General features: G+C 45.4%; 1 protein-coding gene across 2 annotated transcripts in view; it reads right to left on the bottom strand.

Annotated features, from left to right (window-relative positions):
* Positions 1-23,007, bottom strand: part of LOC146081180 (protein nucleotidyltransferase YdiU-like) — a 67,094-nt gene that overhangs the window by 5,799 nt on the left and 38,288 nt on the right. For both annotated transcript variants that reach the window (XM_083189228.1, XM_083189229.1), the window contains exons 12-17: positions 16,332-16,415; positions 13,463-13,592; positions 7,217-7,261; positions 7,051-7,132; positions 6,873-6,965; positions 5,310-5,389 (exon numbers count right to left, since the gene is read on the bottom strand). In XM_083189228.1, coding sequence (XP_083045354.1) covers positions 5,310-5,389; positions 6,873-6,965; positions 7,051-7,132; positions 7,217-7,261; positions 13,463-13,592; positions 16,332-16,415 — 514 coding nt within the window. The remainder of the gene's footprint in view (positions 1-5,309; positions 5,390-6,872; positions 6,966-7,050; positions 7,133-7,216; positions 7,262-13,462; positions 13,593-16,331; positions 16,416-23,007) is intronic.

Below are 23,007 nucleotides of genomic sequence, written 5' to 3'. Positions count from 1 at the left end.
CGGGACCGGGGATTGAATACTGCCCTTAAACTAACCCAAAGGATAGACAAATTGTATGCATGATACTCAGGTATCCCAATTGTACATACTATTGTTATATCATACCTGGCTGTGTTTGCAGATATTATATTACAGGAGATGACATATGGGATAATGGATACCCTGAATAAGATCTGCTCATTAATGACCTTTTTGTTGTAAGAACTCTGTGCTCACTGATCAGTGACTGTTCCAGAACAGCGCCGAGGATGTTCCAGGACGTGTGCGGCTAAGCGGATAACATTATATTTAGTTATCACCGATGAGCAGACACAAGCAAAATGTGAAATGATCGATATTCACATTATAATGGTCATTTTATGTCGGCAAATGAAAAATATATATAATACAGAAACTACAACTTTTTGACTAAATCAGTTGTTTCTTATGCAGGTAGGGGTGTGTTTGACCTCTCCTACATTAGATTCACCGGAACACCAATTACTGGCCCTTATTCAGATCTGATCGCAGTACAAATTTGTTCTCAAAATGGGCAAAACCATGTGCACTGCAGGTGGGGCAGATGTAACATGTATAGAGAGATCTGAATAAGGGCCACTGTCCCGTGCTGTTAGAGGATCTTGCACCTTCCAACATGTAACTTCCAGGCAGTGGCTTCCAATCTGCATCTGATCCCCTCCTCATATCATGACATTCATCCTTAAAAATGTAGCCTTGCCTTCACCTACCCAGTCACACATGATGACATTTCATTGCCTGCCTCCAAATTAGCAACCCATCACCTGAAATACAGATGTATCCATGTACATCTAGCCTCCTTTCACATTGAACAGCCCTTCTAGTTGCACAACTCAGTAGCGCTGTTAAATAACGATTTATCTCATTATTTGCCAAATTAAGTGAATAGGCTGCAACACGGCTTCTGCTGATTAAAATGATATGCGGCATGTCTCTGCATACAGAATGCTACGTTACAGTTTTTTCCAGCTAAACTGTAACATTCCATTTGTTATGCAGCTACAGTGGCAGTCATACATATCATTTTAATCAGCAGAAGCTGCTTGTGTGCATATTCACTCCATTTTGCAAATAAGATGCTATTTAACAAAAAGATGCCCGTCGCTACAGGGTCACACAGAACTCGGTGTATATGGACACATCTGTACTGAATGCTACCGATGCTCATATTGTCTACATGTTATTTTATCAACAGATACAGTTATTTATATATTCTATTCTGCCATACTTCCCTTCCACATGGAAACATACATACTGGGGATAATGCTCAGCAGGAACCACTATAGCTACCAGTATATTTTTGGATTGTGGGGGGAAACTGGTTTACCTACAGGAAAGAAATGCAAACATTGGAGAACATATAAACTCCACACAATGTTGCCTTGCTTGATATAGAACCGAAGACCTCGGTGCCATGAGCGAACTAACCATTGTGCCACCATGCCGCCCACATCAGGGAGAGGAGATTAATTCTAGTAGCAAAAGTACAATAACTAATAAATGCACCCTAATTTTCAGGCCTTCACAAATAATGTTGTGTACTAATTGCTCCAAGAGTAATGTGCACTGACATCGACAGAGCCTTAATCCATAGACCTTGTGTATAATTCTTACAGCAGCAGCTTCTGTTACCTCATCCTTCATACTTCGCTAGGCTGCCTTCTGTGTATGTTCCATGGAGGCAGCATATAAACATAACCATCATTAGAGAACACTCCTGTTAAAGGATCGCGATCCTTGTGTTGGCTACTGAAGGGTAGAAAATTGGTGAACATATGTATGTATACTTCCGTCTCACATCATTAACTTAATACCAATGTAGCGGAGGCAAATATCTGCTTAATACTAAAAGTAATTTAAATGCCATCATTTTGCAATATCTCCTCAGAGAGCCCTCTGTCATGGCTCTCAGCCAATCAGCGGTTTGCCATTGAAATCAATGGGATTTTAAAAAATCCTCCTGCCCACCGCTGTCTGTTCCTAACCGGTGCCGCTCCTCTGCTCCTCAGCACCGGCCTATCTCACCACAGCAGCAGGGCAGCAGCAGGAGGCAGAGTGTGGAGAGCTCCTGTCCTGCCTGTCCTCTCCCCACTCTGCGGACTAGGTGGGTGCCAGCGGTGCGCTCACAGTGCAGATCCGCTGTGGCCAGCACCGCTTGCACACACCTAGTTACGGCCCTGGTCTGCCATACCGAACATAATGTACCATAGGTATGTATCATATCTAAATCACACAGTGTTCTGCATCTATAATAACCAGCGGTGTAGCTAGGTGCCATGGTACCCGGAGCAAGGGCATATTTCGCGCCCCCCTCCCCCGGTAATGAATTGGGGGCATGGCTAGCATGTGTTGCCATGTTACATTTGAAAATATATATATTTTTTTAAATAAAACACTGTAATGGAATCTGCTGCGCTATATAAGACACTGTAACGGAATCTGCTGCGCTATATAAGACGCTGTAACGGAATCTGCTGCGCTATATAAGACCCTGTAACGGAATCTGCTGCGCTATATAAGACACTGTAACGGAATCTGCTGCGCTATATAAGACACTGTAACGGAATCTGCTGCGCTATATAAGACACTGTAACGGAATATGCTGCGCTATATAAGACGCTGTAACGGAATCTGCTGCGCTATATAAGACACTGTAATGGAATCTGCTGCGCTATATAAGACGCTGTAACGGAATCTGTTGCGCTATAAAAGACACTGTAACGGAATGACAGCTGTAAATAAATATATATACAGATAAAGAATAAAGATATATACAGCACATAGCAGGGCCGGGGCGGCAGCAGAAGCCAGAGATTTTCCCCTGAATATATATTATATATAAAAGCACACATAGACTGGCTCTCTACAAACCCAAAAATATATTCACCTGGGTGCCCTCATGGAAATGATACAGGTACAGTCCCCAAAGATACTGGCAATATAAGCGACAGATAGATAGAAATAAGAGCCCAGACACAGGTCGCTTAGTTCCTGATGAAAATGGTATGTTTGCAACTGAAACGTTGAACTAAGCGACCCGTGTCTGGGCTATTATTTCTAACAGTGGAGTGTCGCTTATATTTCCAGTATATATATATATATATATATATATATATATATATATGGCAGAATGGAGGCATGACAGAGGTAAGTAAGGCCAGGAATTGACTTAGGTAGGGTGGGAAGGACATGATGGGTGTATTGGCAGAACATACACAGAGGGAATTGATGCTGAGCATGGTGCAGCATAGGTGACCCGGCAGTTAAACTGTAGTATATATAACTTTCTTGTCCGGAGTGCCGAGTGACCAAAAACCTATATATATATATATATATATCGAAAAGGACCACACTATGCGCACAATGATACTTGAGGGAGCTGCTACCATGATAGGGTCCCCTGTTAGATGGGACCCGGTACAGAAATGGGAAAGAAAGGGGGGTTTCAGGGTGCGCTTAACCTTTCCTGATTGAACAGAATCTTTCAGGTAAGTAAAACAATTTAATATAAAACTGCCCTAAGGGCATAGCAGTGTACAATAAAGGTTTGGTACAATTACAGTGAATCACAATAAAAATGATATCTTTTTATACAAATGATGTACAATCACAACAAGTGTTTCAATACGCCCATAAGCCCAACGCGTTTCGTCATTTGCATGACTTCATCAGGGGCACGATGCGATAGTTGAACAAGATGATCACACAATTGTAAACTGAGACAAAATTCTCCCAGGCGGTAAAAAAGCGAAGGTGATTCTTAGGTAATGTTAATACAAACGACCATAAATCCACTGGTTGCTGTATATAATATATGGAATGATAGCACCTCAGGCTCTTTTAAGCGAAAGAAACGGCCTTCAAATATTATACGTATAGTTTTTTGCTTGACAAGTCCACAGTTGGTATTTGTGATCCAAAAGATGGGTGTACACTGCTCAGCTCCAAACATGAGAATGTTTGGAGCTGAGCAGTGTACACCCATCTTTTGGATCACAAATACCAACTGTGGACTTGTCAAGCAAAAAACTATACGTATAATATTTGAAGGCCGTTTCTTTCGCTTAAAAGAGCCTGAGGTGCTATCATTCCATATATTATATACAGCAACCAGTGGATTTATGGTCGTTTGTATTAACATTACCTAAGAATCACCTTCGCTTTTTTACCGCCTGGGAGAATTTTGTCTCAGTTTACAATTGTGTGATCATCTTGTTCAACTATCGCATCGTGCCCCTGATGAAGTCATGCAAATGACGAAACGCGTTGGGCTTATGGGCGTATTGAAACACTTGTTGTGATTGTACATCATTTGTATAAAAAGATATCATTTTTATTGTGATTCACTGTAATTGTACCAAACCTTTATTGTACACTGCTATGCCCTTAGGGCAGTTTTATATTAAATTGTTTTACTTACCTGAAAGATTCTGTTCAATCAGGAAAGGTTAAGCGCACCCTGAAACCCCCCTTTCTTTCCCATATATATATATATATATATATATATATATATATATATATTATTTTTATGATAATATTTAACTTCTTTTTTCAAACAGTACCTGATAGAAGCCATCTCTAGGCAGCAGTCCTGGAGAGAACATAATGCTTGGGGGTGCAGTCAGTGGTTGTAGCAGGGACCTGCGCTGCTACTCTGTGTGAAGTCTTCCCCGAATCCCTGTTTGCGGTGTCGCGCTGCAGGGGGGGGGGGGGAAGGTTGCCTGTCCTTAACTTCCCAGTGTGCGGCCGTGCGAGGCAGGGGGTGAGGGGGAGAGTCCACCGCGTGCGGAGCGGGCGCTGTCGGTGCCGGGTGCAGCTGCCTGCTTCTGGCTGAGCTGCCTGATATACGGTGGAAGCCAGCCAGCGAGCTCTCCTGTTCCCACAAACTTCTGCTCTGCTGCTGGGCTGCCCGGAAGCCGGACCGACCGAGCAGCAGCAGGGACCGGGTGAGCAGGGAAGGACAGAGGCAGGTGCCGGGTAGGGCAGGGCAGCCGCCGGCGCACGCTGTCCGTTATTATACCTGAACTTGTGCAGGTATCATTTGCGTAGGGGGGGCGGGCTGGCGGCGCCATTCGACCAATCGGCGCCTGGAGCATGAGCTCCGGTGGCTCCGCCCTCCCTACGCCTCTGATAATAACACTATGCATAGTACAACAATTACACAAACTCCATGGGGCGTATGCAACAGGGTCCAAGTTTGCCGGAAGTCAGGGATGCTGGAAGTTCTAACACACAACTCGGACCCTAATACAAATGCCCCAAATAAGAGAATAAAATAAAGGTTTTGTTACCTTTTAAGCCTTTGAAGATATGCTCTGACCCATGCTGGGAAGTCCATATGTTGGCTGATACTATAAAGGGCCCAGTGCTCCTTAAACAATACAAAAACATAAAACAGCTTGAGAGTATGATACAAGAGCAAACGAACGACAGCACTTACCCTAACATGTAATACAGAATTGTTATTACTTGCAGCAGCAGCACATTGCATTAATAGCACCAATACACTAAAGGGTAATAATCAACAGAGTTTGTAGCATGATATTTACCAAATACTCCATGTGTTTCAGATCTTAGTTAATTGTATTTATTTAACGAACTAGCAGTGCACACAAGTGAAATACAAATGTAAAATACGTTTAAACTAAATGTTGACCACCTGTACTGCTGACTGTGTGCGGGTGTGGCAGTCACTTTATGGCGTGCACTAATTTTGGTGAACAGCAGCGGAAATGCAAAATCAGTTTTCACTGACTTTTATTTCCAAAGGGGAGAGAAATCATTCGATGTTGACCATCGAATTGTTTTTTTTCCATTAGCCGCATGCGAGGGGATGTGTTCTCGGACACATCCCCTCGCATGTTACTGTTGGGGGGGGGGAGTTGTCGTTCGGCAGGGTGGCATTTACCTGCTCGCTAAAGCGAAAAATGCTGCTTATCAAGCGAGTCACAATCAGGAACATTGGGGCAGATGTATTAAGCCTTAACAAGAGATAAATGCAAGGGTGATAAAGGCCCTTATTCTGGTTGGTGCGGCCGGAGCCGCACACGGTGCTCCGGCCGCACAAACCAATCCCCGCCCACGAGACGGATCGCCACGGCCGTCCGTACACGGACGGCTGGCGATCCGCATAAAAATGGTGGGGCGTACGCCTCCACCATGGTGGGAGCTGCCCCCTGCATTCGATGGTCGTCGACCATCGAAGGCAGGGCCGCACGCCACAGCAGCTCCCGCAAGCTGAGACCACACGGACAATCGTCCGTGTGATAGCTTGTATGGGGGCTGAGAGCTGACATCCGGCGACGTCAGCTTTCCGCCCCCATCAGTGGCGTCATACCCTGATTAGCATGCATACGCCCCGCGTTTGCATGGGAACGCCCATGAAACGCGGGGCGTATACATAGGGAAATGAGGGTATGAAGCCCCTCACGCCCCTATACGCCCCCTTTGCGGCGGACGAAATACGTCTGCGGCGAATGGGGCTGCACATGCGCAGATTGACCTCTGCGCATGTGCAGACTAAAAACATCGGCGGTACGGCCGCACGCGGGCCGTACCGCACGATGCAGAATAAGGGCCAAAGAGAGATAACCGTCCAGCCAATCAGCTCCTTACTTTTTTCAAACACAGCTTGTAACATGTCAGTTAGCAGGTGATTGGCTGGACAGTTATCTCTCTTTATCACCCTGGCATTTATCTCTTGTTAAGGCTTAATACATCTGCCCCACTGTTTCTTATATATATTTCTAGTATTTTGCTGTTGTATTTGGAAAAGGCATTGTACATTCTAACATTATGGGCATCAGTGTATAACATTTTCCATCTGATCACTGGTCATACACATCCTCAGATACCTGCGGAACTGTGAGACTCTCAAGCTGCCGCTGTGTAACCTCGCTGAGCTGACGAAATGACATGGTAAAATCAGCTTTTGTGTCCTCCATCAACTGCAATTCAGAACACAAATGACAATGTGATAGCTGTTGATCTGAGCAATGATTCTGAGTCTTTTGTCTGCCAAGTGTGACGTACATTGAGAAATGATGCAGCCAGAGTCAGGTCTTCCTCACTTGCACCTAGAAGGCCCAGTTTAGCCCTATAGAGCTCTGTGAATCTGCAAACAAGCAGGGATCGGTCATATTGCACCGTACATCAACAAGGCAGCGATGATTGGCGGTTATCGGGAATTATGGCATACCTCTGGTAATACAGATTTGGGAAGTCGGACAGTATTTTCAAAGCTCTGAAACAGAATGACAAAGCCAATGTAGATAGGACAGATAAGTCAGCCGCAATGTAATTAAATGGTGAATAGGAAAAATGAGTATGGAAATTTAATTTCAAGACATTCAGTATGAATCCCCTGCTTACTGCACAATGGGGTTTATTCTAGTTCATTCTTTCTGACAAAATCCTTCTTAGATGGCCAAAACCATGTGCACTGCAGGGGGGCAGATGTAACGTGCAGAGAGAATTAGATTTGGGTGAGTTATTTTGTTTAAAAAATATGCATCTTTCACTGTCTTAGAGCGCCATCTGCTGGTGAATCAGATAATGACTACACATAGTAAGAGACATGCAGAATATACAGTACTAGGTGATTCATCGCGCCCTACGGGCGCTCTTCACACCGTCGTAAGGGGCAGCGCCCCCTTAATTTGTGAACGTTTTGTGAGAAATATGGTTAGAATTTTATGAAAGATGGCCTGTATTGCAACTTGAGTTATAGGCGAAATGTGTTAAATAGAGAGCATATGATTTGGAAGGGGGTGTGCATTGTTTTGTTTAATTAAAAAGCGGTTGTTTATGTGTGTGTGTGTGTGTGTGTGTGTGTGTGTGTGTGTGTGTGCGCAAACATATAGTAGGGTGTTCTTGGGTCAGCGGGTCCCCACTGGCGGAGTCAGTGTCTCCTCCTACTGGGTGGGAGTTAGGGTGCATGATAGCAGGAGGCTGGGTGGTAAAGCATGATAGGGGAATGTGGGCAACACAGGGTGAGCAGGTCCCCACTGGCAGAAGTTACGGGGCAGAAGAAGGAGGCAGGGCAGTGATAGAGGTGTGTGGGCATGGGGGGTTAGTAAAGGTTTTTGGCTGTTGCAGAGTAGGGATGGGCATTGGTGCAGACGCCATTGATGGTTGGCATTGATGGCCATTTTGCACCCTGCCGATAGTAACATATTACTTGGATAACCATCGATTGTTGCAGCTATCGATGGTCATCCATTATATCTGACTGAATAAGCCGTGGGTCAATCAGAACTCGGTAGCGGGACTTTCGGGTGTGGGGGGGGGGTGGAGCTATGTTCCGTGTCCCGGCACCTTACATTTTTTTTAAACTTGATCGGTTCTCCTTTGCCATTGATGTAGGGAAACCATCTGGTCCTCCCATGAATCGCGGGAGTGGGGCGCGGGGGGGTCATGAATCATGGGAGGGGGGGTGCCGTGAATCGCGGGAGGGGGGGGGGGGGCGTGAATCGTGGGGGGCGAGAATCGCGGGAGGGGGGTTGTAAATCGCGCGGGGGGTCACGAATCACAGGAGGGGGGGCGCGGGAGGTGCCATGGGGGTCCGTGAATTGGGGGAGGGGGGGTCGCAAATCGCAGGAGGGGGGTGCCATGAATCGCGGGAGGGGGCAGGGGTTCGTAAATCGCGGGAGGGGGTGCGGCGAATCGTGGGGGGGGGGCGTGGCGAATCGCGGGAGGGGGGGCGCGGGGGTGCCGTGAATCACGGGGGGCCCGCGAATCGCGGGAGGAGGTCCGCGGGTGGTGCCGTGAATCGCGGGAGGGGGCTTGGGTCTGCAAATTGCGGGAGGGGGGCGTGGAGGGCGCAAATCGCGGGAGGGGGGTGCGGGGGTGCTGTGAATCAAGGGAGGGAGCGAAGGGGGTTGGCGGCGGGCCGTGTATCGCGGGAGGCGGGCTCGGGGGGTAATGAATCATGGGGGGGTCGTGAGGGGCCGCAAATCGCGGAAGGGGGGTGCGGGGGGTGCCATGAATCGCGGGAGGGGGCGTGAATCATGGGGGGGTTGTGAATCGGGGGCGTGAATCGCGGGAGGGGTGTGAATCATGGGGGGTCACGAATCGCAGGAGGGGGGCGCTGGAGGTGCCGTGGGGGTCCGTGAATCGCGGGAGGGGGTCCGCAAACCACGGGAGTGCTGCGAATCGCTGGAGGGGGCGGGGGTCCGCAAATCGCAGGAGGGGGGGTGCTGTGAATTGCGGGAGGGGGCTGGGGTTCGTAAATCGCAGGAGGGGGGTGCGGCAAATCGTGGGAGGGGGCGTGGCGAATCACGGGAGGGGGGGCGCAGGGGTGCCGTGAATCGCGGGGGGTCCGCGAATCGCGGGAGGGGGGGTTGCGGGGGGCATGAATCGCGGGAGGTCGCCGGTGTCTGGGGGGGGGGGTTCTGGCAGAGGGGGGGGGGTGCGGGAGTAATGGTGGATGGTGGCTGTGGAGAAATGGTGGATGGTGGGCGTGTACTGTAGCCCTGGCTGGGCGGGGGAGGTGATGTCAAGGGCGGCGCTATGATACTTCCTGCTTCGCCTCAATAGCGAGGCGAAGCAGGAAGGGACATCGACAAGATGTATTAACATCTTGTCTGCCGAAGCGGGGGAGCGTTAACTTCCCCCTTCGGCGATGTCCCTTTCTGGAGATAGCGCATCAGTTAATACTGATGCGCTATCTCCTGTCTCCTGGCCGGCCGCACTGGGCATGCGAGGGATCTCGCTGTTCACGCGAGATCCCCAGCGCAGCCCAGACCTAACAGCAGGAACAGTGCTGTCCCTGCTGTTTAGATAGGGCTTCGCCAGCCTGATGCTGGCGAAGCCAAACCCGGCTTCGTGCGGAACGGTCAGCGATGCTGACCGTTCATACATTCGGCCTGCTATCATTTTGATAGCAGCGCCGATATGGACAGGGGCGCATAGCGCCCCTGTCCATTACCGCATCCCGGCCGCTTCATACATGGGGGAGAAGCGGTATCAGTGCACATAACGTGCGCTGATACCCTTCTCCCCCATATCGACACATCATACATCTGCCCCATAAAGCCTTGTTTTCATCTAACAAATGCAGAAAAGTACTTCTGCCCTGTGTAAGTGTGTGCAATTATCTATCTTGGGGCTATTCCACAACTGGAGTGTGCACTCTGGGATATCTGCACCGAGGGTCATGTCTAGCCCTACAGGGGTGTGTCTCGCACTATAATCATCTTGTCATTACAATCCATCTATACAACATCCCACACATTCTTCCCCGTATCAGAAAATCCACCATTGATCCTTCCAAATCCAACCTCTCAGTTACCTATGTCCATGTTATGTCACACAGTGGTGCACCCTTATTCATAATTACCCCCAGCTAACATGGGGGTTAATGGCTGCTGCAAGCCTATAAGCGCATGACAGCGTGAAGATTTTACAGATTCTGGGCCAGATGCATTGAGCTTCAAAAGTGAAAAAATGGAGAGTGATAAACAACCAACCAATCAGCTCCTTCCTGACATTTTTCAAACACAGTCTGTGACATGGCAGGTAGGAGCTGATTGGCTGGCTGTTTATCACTGTCCATTTTATCCCTTTTGAAGCTTAGTGCATCTGGCCCACTGTGTTTAACACCCGTTACCCACAGTTACCAACAGTTAACAAACAACTTTAATGAGTGTTATGAAGACTATCAGGACTATAGAGGCTACCTTCTGTTTCCCCCCACAGTAACTTATCAGGAGTTCTTCTGTTGTTTCTCTTCTAAAATTTCCTAATTGTTATACATCTGGAAAATATGGGCATTATTCTGGTTCACTCTCAGAGGCAAATTTCTTCTCAAATAGACAAAACCATGTGCACTGCAGGTGGGGCAGATGTAACATGTGCAGAGAGAATTAGATTTGGGTGAGTTATTTTGTTTCTGTGCAGGGAAAATACTGACTGCTTTATTTTTACACTGCAATATAGATCTCACTTTGAAGCAAACCCCACCCACATCCAGGGTGCACTCATTACTGACTGACATTTTAAAAGATCCACAGGTGGAGCTAATTATTTCACTTAATTCTGTGAGTGGAGACCTGCAAAACATGCACTGTGTGGGGTCCTGAGGACCGACTTTGAGAACATGTGCTCTAAGGGACTGGTTGATATGCCACCTATGGGGCACAATGGATTTTAAAGGTTTAAAGCAGTGGTCAGGGAGCTCGGTCCTCATTACCCCACACAGTGCATGTTTTGCTGGTCTCCTCACAGAATCACAAGTGAAATAATTAACTCCACCTGCGGACCTTATAATTAGGGATGTGCACCGGCCACTTTTCGGGGTTTGGATTTGTGTTTTGTGTTTGGATTTTTTGGGTTTTGGGTTCTGATTTGTTAAAAAGGCATAAAAACTGCTAAAATCTCAGAATTTTGTTGTTTTTTTGCTCCTACGCTATATTAACCTCAATAATATTAATTTCCACTCATTTCCAGTGTATTCTGAACACCTCACACCTCACAATATTGTTTTTAGGGCAAAAGGTTGCACTGAGGTAGCTGGATAACTATGATAAGCCACACAAGAGTGCGGCACAAACACATGGCTCATGTAAGAGTGGCACTGCAGCGGTAGATACGGCAGTATAAGGCACCAGACAGGTAGATACGTCAGAAATACTAGTATGTGCACCAGCAGAATTTATAATAATTCATTTTATTATTAGGTACTGCTTGGCAGTGGCACCCAGTGGCACACGTCAGTGCACCAGCAGCATGGAATTATTTTTTACAGTCCCACACAGCACTAGTATTATTTTTTTTATTAAATTATATATATCAGCCTAGTATGTACTAGGTAGGTACACTAGGTAGGCAGTAGCACTGCCAGTGGCAACAGTGGACTGAGTAACTAAATAATACTGGCAGATTCAGTGCAGGCAGCACCAGTGGACTATATATAATATAATTAATTGTTCATATAATATATATTACAGCACAGCACCAGAGGTAGGCCCCAGCACAGAGGAGACAGTAGTACTACAGGTACACAGTTAGACTGTCCTCCTTGCTAGGGAGAGCCCACCCTAAGCAGAGAGGAGAACAGAGTACACAGCAGCACTGAGGGAGACAGCCCCTGCGAATAAAATAATTACAGCACAGCACACCAGAGTTAGACCGCACAGAGGAGACAGTAGTACTACAAGTACACAGTTAGACTACACAGCAGCACTGAGGGAGACAGCCCCAGCGAATAAAAAATATTGCGTTCAAGGTCAAGCTCAAGTTTAAGCCCCAGCAGCAGCACCAACACACCCTCTCCCAACCCACTACTAGACTGGAGTGAAGATGGCGGGCGCAGCAGCCGCTTTTAAAGCCTTGCGAAATCCGGCGCCGGGAGATGACGTTCTGACCACGCGGACGGACCCGAGTCAGGCGGGAATCTCCGAGCGCTGCTCGGAACCGGGCTCGGAATGATGACGTTCGTGGGGGCTCGGATCTCTGGAATCCGAGTCTGCACATCTCTACTTATAATATGTGTCTGTGAGTAATTAGTACACCTGTGCACCTGCTGGGTTACCAGCAAAACATGCACTGTGTGGTGTAATGAGGGGATGCAGTTAATATCCCGGCGGTCGGGATCCCGGCGTTCAAAATCCCGACGCCGGAATCCCGACCGCCGAAATGCCGACACATTCTCCCTCCGTGGGTGTCCACGACACCCCTGGAGGGAGAATAAATTAGCACGCCGAGCGTAGCGAGGCACCGGGCCCGCTGCGTGGCGAGTGCAGCGAGCCCGCAAGGGGGGGCGATCCACGTCCCCCCCTTGTCGGCATTTCGGCTGTCGGGATTCCGGCGTCGGGATTCTGAACACCGGGATCCCGACCGCCGGGATTCAGTACTGAATCCGTAATGAGGACTGAGTTCCCTGACCACTGCTGTAGGTGTATGGCCACCTTTAGATTTGGGTGTTTTGTTGTTTCTGTGCAGGGTAAATACTGGCTGCTTTATTTTTTACACTGCAGAATACAGTAGATATCAGTTTGAAGTACACCCCCACCCAAATCTATCTCTCCGTGCACATGTTACATCAGCCCCACCTGCACTGCACTTGGTTTTGTCCATTAGAGAGTGATTGTGCCTTTCCAGGTGAATCAGAATAACCCCCTATCTCCGGTTGCATTCCTCAGCTTGTATACTGGTGCTGCTGCTCTGCTGCCCCTGCGCCCAGCGAGGGGAGCCGGTTTGCGATATTGCCAATATGGATCAGTCGTTCTTTACAACTATAAACAGCGTTTTCCATCTGTCAATGGTCATTTATCAACTTAACATTTTCTAAATTGTCATAACCCTCCCAAGGATTCATTATAAACATGTTTAAAGAACACACACACACACCAGTGACCCACAATGCCGCAGTGCCCATGTCTGAGGACTGAAGAGGTAGACAGCATCAGGGTGTTACTGACATACTGTAGGGTGAATTACTCACAGCTGTCTTTGCCTGTTGTCCATAAGGGGTTTCAAAGCTAAAAGCAGCTTGTTCAGATTAAACATTCCAACATCGGCCTGCGCTCCGATCCTGTACCTCCCTTCATCGTCAGATGTGTTTGGAACATAATCTATTTAAAGCAAACAGGCCGTGTATCAGCGAGGTAAAAGGAAAAGTAACGGTAATTCAAATAAATAGTCCAGACAGCCTTCTCTACAATGGACATTATTTCTGACTTGATAACCAAATGGATAACTGAGATGGAATTTCAACCTTCCCTGTCGGAGCACTGCAGTCTGCACTGTATTTATTTGCACAGGACGGGCTACAGAACTCCAGATGGTCTTCACCACTGTCCGACTTCCAGTCACAAGCTGTTAAGCAATTGATTGCTAGTGGTACATACAGTAATAAACGTTTCTTGTTATGCTAAACAGAGTATTATGTGTGTAAGTTGTTGCAGGAACATGATGCTCATCTATCATCTAAAACATTTGTTTTCTTTTCAAAATATGTTAAACCCTTCTGTGCCAGAGGCGCAGTATCCGGCATTCTTGTGCCTCGCAGACAACTGGAAATAGGATTAAAAAAACAAAACTTTTTCTACTCTTCAGGAAAAGACTTTTGTTGCGTTAACTAACAAATAAGCAGGGCCTCCTATCTGCAAACAGATAGCAATAATATTCAGTTCTGATACAGAGACAGAACAGGTAAATGCAAGTTATAAATGGGTATTAAAAAAAAAACGACATATAAATAGAATACTAATGTGCCATTTCAAAATTGTACGAAATATGAAATTAGTGCGATAGGACATGATTTATTTGTGTGTTTAAAATAAGAGAATAACAACAATGACAGGTCCATTGTGCTACTCGGGGAAGACATTAGCTACAGCCAAGGTGTTTCCAACATGCAGCATTCCATCGCAACGGGTAACCTATCTCATAGTATGCTGCACCCCTTCAGTGGAACGCACTGCCTCGCCCCATTAGACTCTCCCCGACCTTGCAAAGCTTCAAACGGGCACTGAAAACTCACCTATTCATCACAGCGTACCCTTCCACTGCATAACCTAGCTGGTTCTCCGACCCCTTGCCTGTTTACATCCTGCTATCTAACCACCACCCACTTGCTTGCACCTCTTGTAATCTGTCTGTCTCCCCTTCCTACTAGATTGTAAGCTCCTCCGAGCAGGGCCCTCTTCCATCCTGTTGTCAAAGCCCTCTTCTCTTCACACTTCACTCACAGCTCTCCCATACTCAAACACTCAGTGACCATCTTCGTCTGCATACTCATCTCCATCATTGGCATCAAGCCTCTAGTAGTATGTTGATTGAGTCCTCACTACTTATACTTAAGCTGTAATGTGTATTGAACTGTGGCGCTCTTTATTTGTACTCTATTTTTGTTATTTATTCTATGTTATGCCAAGTTTTGTCTCCCTGTATTGCTCCTTTGTACGGCGCTGAGAAACACTTGAGGCGCCTTATAAATAAAATGATAATAATAATAATCCCCAACAGGTAGTGTCGCCGCAGAGACCACAGATGATGACTGCTGCAATTTACAGGAATGATCTGATATACAGACCTAGCGATACCAACATAACTCAAGGAGAGTAAGCAGAAACTAGGGGAGATTGGGAAGGAGACGGCAGTCTAGCACAGGCAAGGACTCTGGCAACTGGATGATGATAATCATGGAGAGAATCTCAGCTGTGAGCATTTGCTATGAGAAGAAATGTACACGTGTCGGCATGTTCTATACTATTAATGGGACTGATTTAGTCCTGCTGCTTCCATGACATACAGTACAGCGGCGCTCAATCTCTGTCTTCTCCCTAACTTTCATTAGGTAACCCTGTTAGATACAAGATACAGATGGAGCAGGATTTGTTGCAGAGCATTGCGCAGTGCCAGCATGGTTAAACGCCAAGGGGATAATCAGGGCAATCTTTTGACAGATCTCTAATTACAGCAGCTTTCCATGGCATAAGATATATAAGATACCAGCACGGATGGTGTAATGGTTAGCATTACTGCCTCACAGCGCTGAGGTTATGGGTTCCATTCCCACCATGGCTCTAACTGTGTGGAGTTTGTATATTCTCCCCGTACTTCCGTGGGTTTCCTCCGGGTACTCTGGTTTCCTCCCACAATACAAAAACATACTGTTAGGTTAATTGGCTCCCAACAAAATTGGTAGGGAATATAGATTGTAAGCTCCACTGGGGCAGGGACTGATGTGAATGTGCAAATGTTCTCTGTAAAGCGCTGCGGAATATGTGTAACTATTAATAAATAAATAAATATGTAGACATAGTGCTATCACTTCAGTAGATTCCACTCTGCAATGTGAAGGTTACAGATTTCTTAGAAAGACATAAGCCTCACAGATTTTCAGTATTTGCTGTCATTTATGTTCTAGAGCAGGGGTTCCCAATCTTTTTCGAATCACGGCACCCTAGAGTATCAGAATTTTTCCACAGCACCCCTAGACCCAAATAAATATATATAAAATTAAGTAGATTGTGTTTATATGTGCTTCTTAAGTTCAGTTATGTGGTACTACTACTACTACTACTAATACTACTACTACTACTACTAAAGGGCAGGATTTGCTTCTGTTTGTCCATATATTTTATGATTGAAGCCACCAGCACTGGTTTTGTCCAGAAATAATTGATCATAAATAATTTGAATTGGTCCTGGTCCACCAACCCGTGGCACCCCTGCAAGTGTCCCGAGGCACCCCAGGGAGCCATGGCACACAGTTTGGGAACCACTGTTCTAGAGAAATGTTTTTAAAAACGTATGAAAGAAGTCGTAAGTAAATAACACCAGGAAATAACTGTACCGTATCTTACCAGCATCATAATTTTCCATGAATCCAAATGGACCATAATCGATAGTGATTGACAGCAAGCTGAAGTTATCAGTGTTGCACACACCTGCATTTAAAAGGATGTATATGTTAAATATTTCAACTTTATTTTATTTTTCACTTACATTCTTAAAAACAGCATATGCCTTCAGGGCATTGCCCAAACTGTTGTTTCCGGGGGTTTTGAGGGGTGAATTTATGAAGCTTGGAGAAGTGTTATCTATCCCCATAAAGAACGTTATGAGCAAGGTAATAATGGTTCAGCCAATCAGCTCTTACCTGTCAATTTACATATTGTAGCTGATTGGCTGAACCATTATCACCTTGCTCATAACGTTCTTTATGGGGATAGATAACACTTCTCCAAGCTTCATAAATTCACCCCACAGTCTCTTCAATACATTTTCACAATTAACGTGGTTTACACGTTTCTCACGTATCGGGGGATGAACTCCACTCTATCCCATTTCAAAATATTCTTATTCAAATCAAATGTTTAATTGTATCTTATTTAATAATTAGTTGTGCCTATGGGTTGTACCTTTTAACGTGATAAGTGCTCTAGTTCTATCTCCATAATCATCGTGCTTCATTCTACATATTTTAATTGTGTTCTATTAATCTGAACTCAGACTTTATACTTATTCTCTATATATTGACCCTTCTTTTGGTCTTGCTCCAGTGTAAATAAACTTTATACAATAAATACAATAAATTCTATACAACAATATTAATAACTATATGTGATTTAATTGTGTCCCCTTATTAATCTACTTTTATCCTCGGGAATCGTGGAGCTCACCCCTCAATTTACATATGTGTTACCCAGGTGATCCTCTCCACATCGTTCTGGGAGAACTGTTTTATTTTCTTAATTTAAATCGTTTCTTACTATTTCCCCTGCTTATTTTAGGCTACCCGATCCCGTCTTCAACAGTTTTAGGCATGCTTTCAGGCATACATTACCCTCATTTGTTCTTGTCGTTTCCCAAGAGGCTTAGAAAGAACTCAAGAAAAAAGAAAAAGAAAACGAGCTAATTTCTACCTTCCTTCCCCCCACCCTCCCCATTAGGTTAATTTCAGTCTTCTAACATTCCCCTTCCAGCCTCATGTTATCCATCTAGTTGCTTTAATCCTCATCTTAATAAAGACAAAACCTCACTTTACGTTGTCCAGTTATTCCATACTTTATAAAAGGTAGATATTTCGAGACCATGACCCGCTGCTCCACGAGCTTAGAGGTGGTGGAGACGCAGTACAAGCTATTCACCAGGTGGTATCGCTGCCCACCCCTACTACATAAGATCTTCCCATCAGTCTCCCCCCTCTGTTGGCGCTGTGATAGTGACAGGGGCACACTGGTACACATTTGGTGGGACTGCCCCCGAATAGCGGTCTTCTGGAAAATGGTCATCCAGCTCTCCTCGGAAATAATAGGTTACCCGGCCCCCGACAACATTGATTTTTGGCTGTTATCCCACAGCACCATTCCCATAGCAAAATACAAACAATCCCTGCTCAGACACCTTAACAATGCAGCGAGAGCAATAGTACCAGTACATTGGAGGTCAGTAGACCCCCCGGGGATTTGGGAATGGTTTCAGAGGATAGAATTTTATAGGTCCATGGAAGACATATATTACTCAGCTTTGGAAAGGTATTCCGACTATCAAGCCACTTGGCTAGCCTGGATTAATTTTAAATCCTCAGAATCATATAGAAGCTATATGCCCCGGGACTCGGCATCCCCCTGACAGAGTGCACCATTCGGCCGCACAGACAAAGTAGCCGAAAACCCCAAGTACAACCAACTCTTCTGTATGCATGTAAGACGACAGCCCGCCCTGCTGCCCTCTCCCCTAACCTTTCAGTCCTTCCCCCTCATACCCTTCCCCTTATGTCATGTATGTACCAATGTTCATGAAGACACAAAGCAAGGAGCTTGCAAATACCCAGCGCAATTCCTTTCTTGCACCAGTCAGAAGAAACCAGAGTAGTTGTCTTCCTTTTTCTCTACCGATTTTATTGTTTGTTAAAGACATATTACAGCACTTTTATATGTTGTTATACTGTTTGAAGAAAAGATGTCACTCCTTGCCAAATATATGTTTCAAATGCCAAAATGACATGTATTGCCTGTAATTATTCTGAAAAATCTAAATAAAGAATATATAAAAAAAAAAAAGGTAGATATTTTCCCCCTTGCCATATAGGTACATTTTTCATGTAACATTGTAGCGGTCACCAGGGCCTTCCATGTTTCCAGATCAGGGCCCTCTTCAGCAAGCCATCTCCGGGCTATACATGTCTTGGCCAGGGTGAACGCTATAATGACAAACAATCTTAAATACTTTTCCATTGATCCTTTCTTAATATTAGATAATACACAAGCGGAAGGTGTACATATTTCCCTAGGCACTCCTCTGTCTACCAATTCTTTAATTACCCCTTCCCAAAACTCAGCCACCTGTGGGCAAGCCCAAAGCAAATGCCAGAAAGTTCCTACGTTGTTTGTGCACTTAGGGCAGTTAGTATTATCCCTTCCTCCTATCCTGTATAATAATTCTGATGTCATATACGTCCTGTGTACAATAAACAGCTGGATTTGCTGCTGGCTCACTTGATTAGTTGCCAGTCGTATGTCCGCAAGGATTTCCTGCCATTCCTGTGCGGATATAGGGCCCAAATCTGCCTCCCATTTAGCTTTTAATTCCACTAGGTTACCCTTGTGGGTTTCTTGGCTGAGGGCCCGGTAGAGAAAGGATATCTCATGTCTCCCAGGGCACTTCCTCAACAACCTTTTGGTTGCCGCATGTTCTAGTTTCGGGCTAACCCTCCCAAATTGGGTATTGCAAGCATGCCGTAACTGCATGTAACTATACAGGTACTTATTGGGAAGGGAGAATTCAAGTTTAAGGGACTGGAAGGATTTTAGTTCCTCATTCTCATATAATTGTCCCAGAGCATTAACCCCTTTCTGTCCCCATAGCCTCCCCACTTGTAGTTTCCCCAATTCTATCAGTGCTCTAGAGTTGTTCAGCGGTGTTTCCGGGTCTATTCCCTGACTACCCAACAGTCCCTCAGCCTGTTTCCACACCAGAACCATCTGCTTGATAATTGGTGGCCATTTCCGTCTCATGTTGCCGCTCAATAGCATCTGTAGAGGTGTATGTCCTGGGGATACAATACTTATTATTTCTTTAAAACTATCATCTTCTGTTCCACTATGGATGATTGCTTTTAGATGGGTCATTTGTACGGCTAGATAATACAGCCAAAAGTCCGGCAGCGCCAGCCCTCCCTCACTTTTTGGCCGGGTCAACGTCTCTAATTTTAATCTCGGCCTTTTATTGGACCATATTAATGATGATATTGATCCCTCTATCATGCGAAAAATTCGTCTTGGGAGATATATTGGGGAGTGCTGTAGCACATAAAGGACCTTTGGCTGTACTATCATTTTGACTAGATTGATCTTCCCCGTCACTGTCAGTGGGAGTCGCCCCCAAAGTCTTATTTTAGATTTTATATATTCGATTTGTGGGATTAAATTTAACACCTCAAATTTTGAGGTATCTCTATTGACCCGTATCCCGAGATACTGAAATTCCTCGACCCATTTTAACGGGGCTGGGGCTATCTCTGGTGGAGGACACGGTCCCTCCAAGGGTAGGATGCAAGACTTGCTCCAATTGATGCTAAGGCCCGAATATCTCCCGAATCTCTCGACCATCCCCACCACCCCCGGCACTGCCTCAAGGTGGTTATGCACAAACAGTAAAATATCATCGGCGTACAACGCTACTCGGTCTTCCTTTGTTCCAATATTTATTCCCCTAATTTTGTACTATCTCTTATGAGGCATGCCAGGGGCTCGATGGCCATGGCGAAGAGTCCCGGGGACAACGGGCAACCCTGCCGTGTTCCCCTTTTGATCTCAAACCTAGGGGATATATAGTTGTTAACTAAGACTCTTGCAGCGGGGCAATGATATAATAATTTCGTCCAGTTAATGAACACTGGGCCGATCCCCAACCACTCCATAGTCTCCCATAAAAAGCTCCATTCGACGGTATCAAAGGCTTTGGCCGCGTCAAGTGAGATAACGGCCGCGTCCTGCCTCCCTTCCTGCTGGGTTTGTAAATGCAGGAACAATCTTCTCAGGTTGGAGGTTGTAGATCTCCCCGGCATGAATCCGGCCTGGTCAGTATGTATCACCTCACTTAACACCTGATTCAGCCTTTTTGAGAGGACCTTAGCTAAAATTTTCACATCATTTGTTAATAGTGAAATTGGCCTAAAGGATTCTACCTCTTTAGGATCTTTATCCTTTTTTAAGATTACTGTTATTAAGGCTTCTGACATTGATTCAGGGAGCTTTTTATGTAAGTAGAGTTCATTAAACAAGGTCAGGAACCTAGGGGAAAAAACCTGCTATGCTTTTTGTATAGTTCCTGGGGTATCCCATCCATTCCTGGCGCTTTTCCTCCCGGGATCGACGTTATTGCGGCGTCGATCTCCTCTAGGGTTATAGGTGCATCCAAGATTTCCCTGGAAGTTGGGGACAGAGTCGGGTGCTCTATATTGGCTAAGTAACCTCGAATTTCTGCTGGGGTATATGTCTGACTAGATTGATATAATTGACAGTAGAATTTCCTGAATTCCTCTACTATCTCTGATGTCCGATAGACTGGATCTCCTTCTTTTATATTTAATTCTATTACGGTATTTGCGACCCTGTCCTGTCTTATAATACCCGCTAAAAAGCTCCCAGGTCTGTCCCCTTCAATATACCTAAGATGCCCTAAGTATAATTCCCGTATTTTCCCCTTTTCTACTAGGCACTGTCGCCAGGCCTCTTGGGCTTCCCTCCATCTTACTTTATTTTCATCCGTACAATTCTGCAGGTATATTAATTCCAGGGTGCGACAATTCGCCTCCAATTCCTCTTCTTTAGTTCGAAATGAGGCCTTACGGCCCGATATCTCTCTTATTAAGTTTCCCCTTACGCTGGCTTTAAACGCATCCCATATTACTTCTATTGGTGCTGTACCATTATTAGTTGCGAAAAAATCCGCCCACATAGCTTCAAATTTCTCCCCTGGTTCAAGTTGTGTTAGCCAAAATGTATTTAATTTCCAGAATGTGTACCCCCTTTTTTCCCCCAAATCTACCTTAAGCTTTATTGGGGAATGGTCTGATATGCCCCTTGTCAGATAAGCGACCTCCTGGGTGTTCGGGCTCAGCTCTTCGGACACCAGCACAAGATCAATTCTCGAGAAGGTGTCAAAAGAGCTTGAAAAACAGGAGTACTGTTGTATCCCCGGGGATTTTTCCCTCCAGACATCTCGTAGCCCCATTTCTTTTATCATTTCCGAGAATCCTGTTTTCCGGGGTACCCTTCCGCCACCCCTTGCACTCTTTCTATCCAACATAGGATCAATTACATTATTAAAATCGCCCATCATAACAATAGGAACGCTAGGATATAGTGCCGAGAACTCTGCCACTGCTTTTAGTACGTCGTAGCTAAATGGTGGTGGTATATACACCGATATTAGCAGCATAGTCCTGGGGCCAATCCGACATTTAATAAAAATATATCTTCCCCATTGATCAATTATGATTTTGTCCGCAGCGAACGGCACACCTCTGCGTACCAACACGGAGACCCCCCTGGAGGTGGAGGTATGAGTCGAGTGGTAGGCCCAGCCTATCCAAGGTTTCTTTAAAGCTAACACCTTACTCCCTACCAGGTGGGTCTCCTGTAGGCATATTATGTCTGCTGCCTGTTGGCGTATATACCTCATGACAAGGGATCGTTTTATTTTATTATTCATTCCCCTCACATTCCATGAGAGGAAACTATGGTTAACTGACATCCACTTTTCCTATAGGCAAACAATGAGGAATTATCAATATTATATCAGCAGTTTTTCCGTTATAACATAGGGCTCCCTTTCTCCATAATTTTATCAACCTAATCTTTTCCCCTCCATACCTTCCCTCCCCCCCCACACCCTGCATGCCCACCTTCCCCCTTGACATGCTTAATCCTTCTCCCTCCCTCCCATTCCCATCCCCAGTAATATGAAAAAACAACAATAACATCAAATACCCCAAAATAGGGAACACACATTTCTCTCTCTCTCCCCTGTGTGGTCCTATATAGCATCATTTACCTTGAGGCAATCTATTTAATGACTACTGGCAAGGAGGTGCTCTCCTGCGCCTACCCCTTTCCATATACATTCCCCCCTGTGATTATTTAACCTTGACTAACCAGTACTTAATATATCGCAGCTTAAAACCATATTTGCAATAGCATCCATCGGATGTATATGTTACATGTAATATATATATATATATACTGTATACACCATTTCTTACTGTAAAGCGCATGTATGTGTGTATGTTTTATATTTAATTTCCGAAGTCATAATTGACATCAATATATACAAAGGAGAATATTAACCCTTTGAATGCCAACATCTCTGTGAGAGATGTGTAAAATATCCACTAAAAATGCCAGCGTCGCTCACATTTGTTATATAAATTCAAATAAAAAAATGTGTAAAAAAAAATTATATTTCCTATATTAGGTAAATGTATGAATAAAAATGTTTGCTTGGTCATTTTCACACCAATTTTGACAAATT

This window comes from Crinia signifera, chromosome 5, assembly GCF_055691185.1.
Source record: "Crinia signifera chromosome 5, ASM5569118v1, whole genome shotgun sequence".
NCBI lineage: Eukaryota > Metazoa > Chordata > Amphibia > Anura > Myobatrachidae > Crinia > Crinia signifera.
The sequence above is the reverse complement of the archived record's forward strand: the minus strand, read 5'-3'. Positions and strand labels throughout refer to the sequence as shown.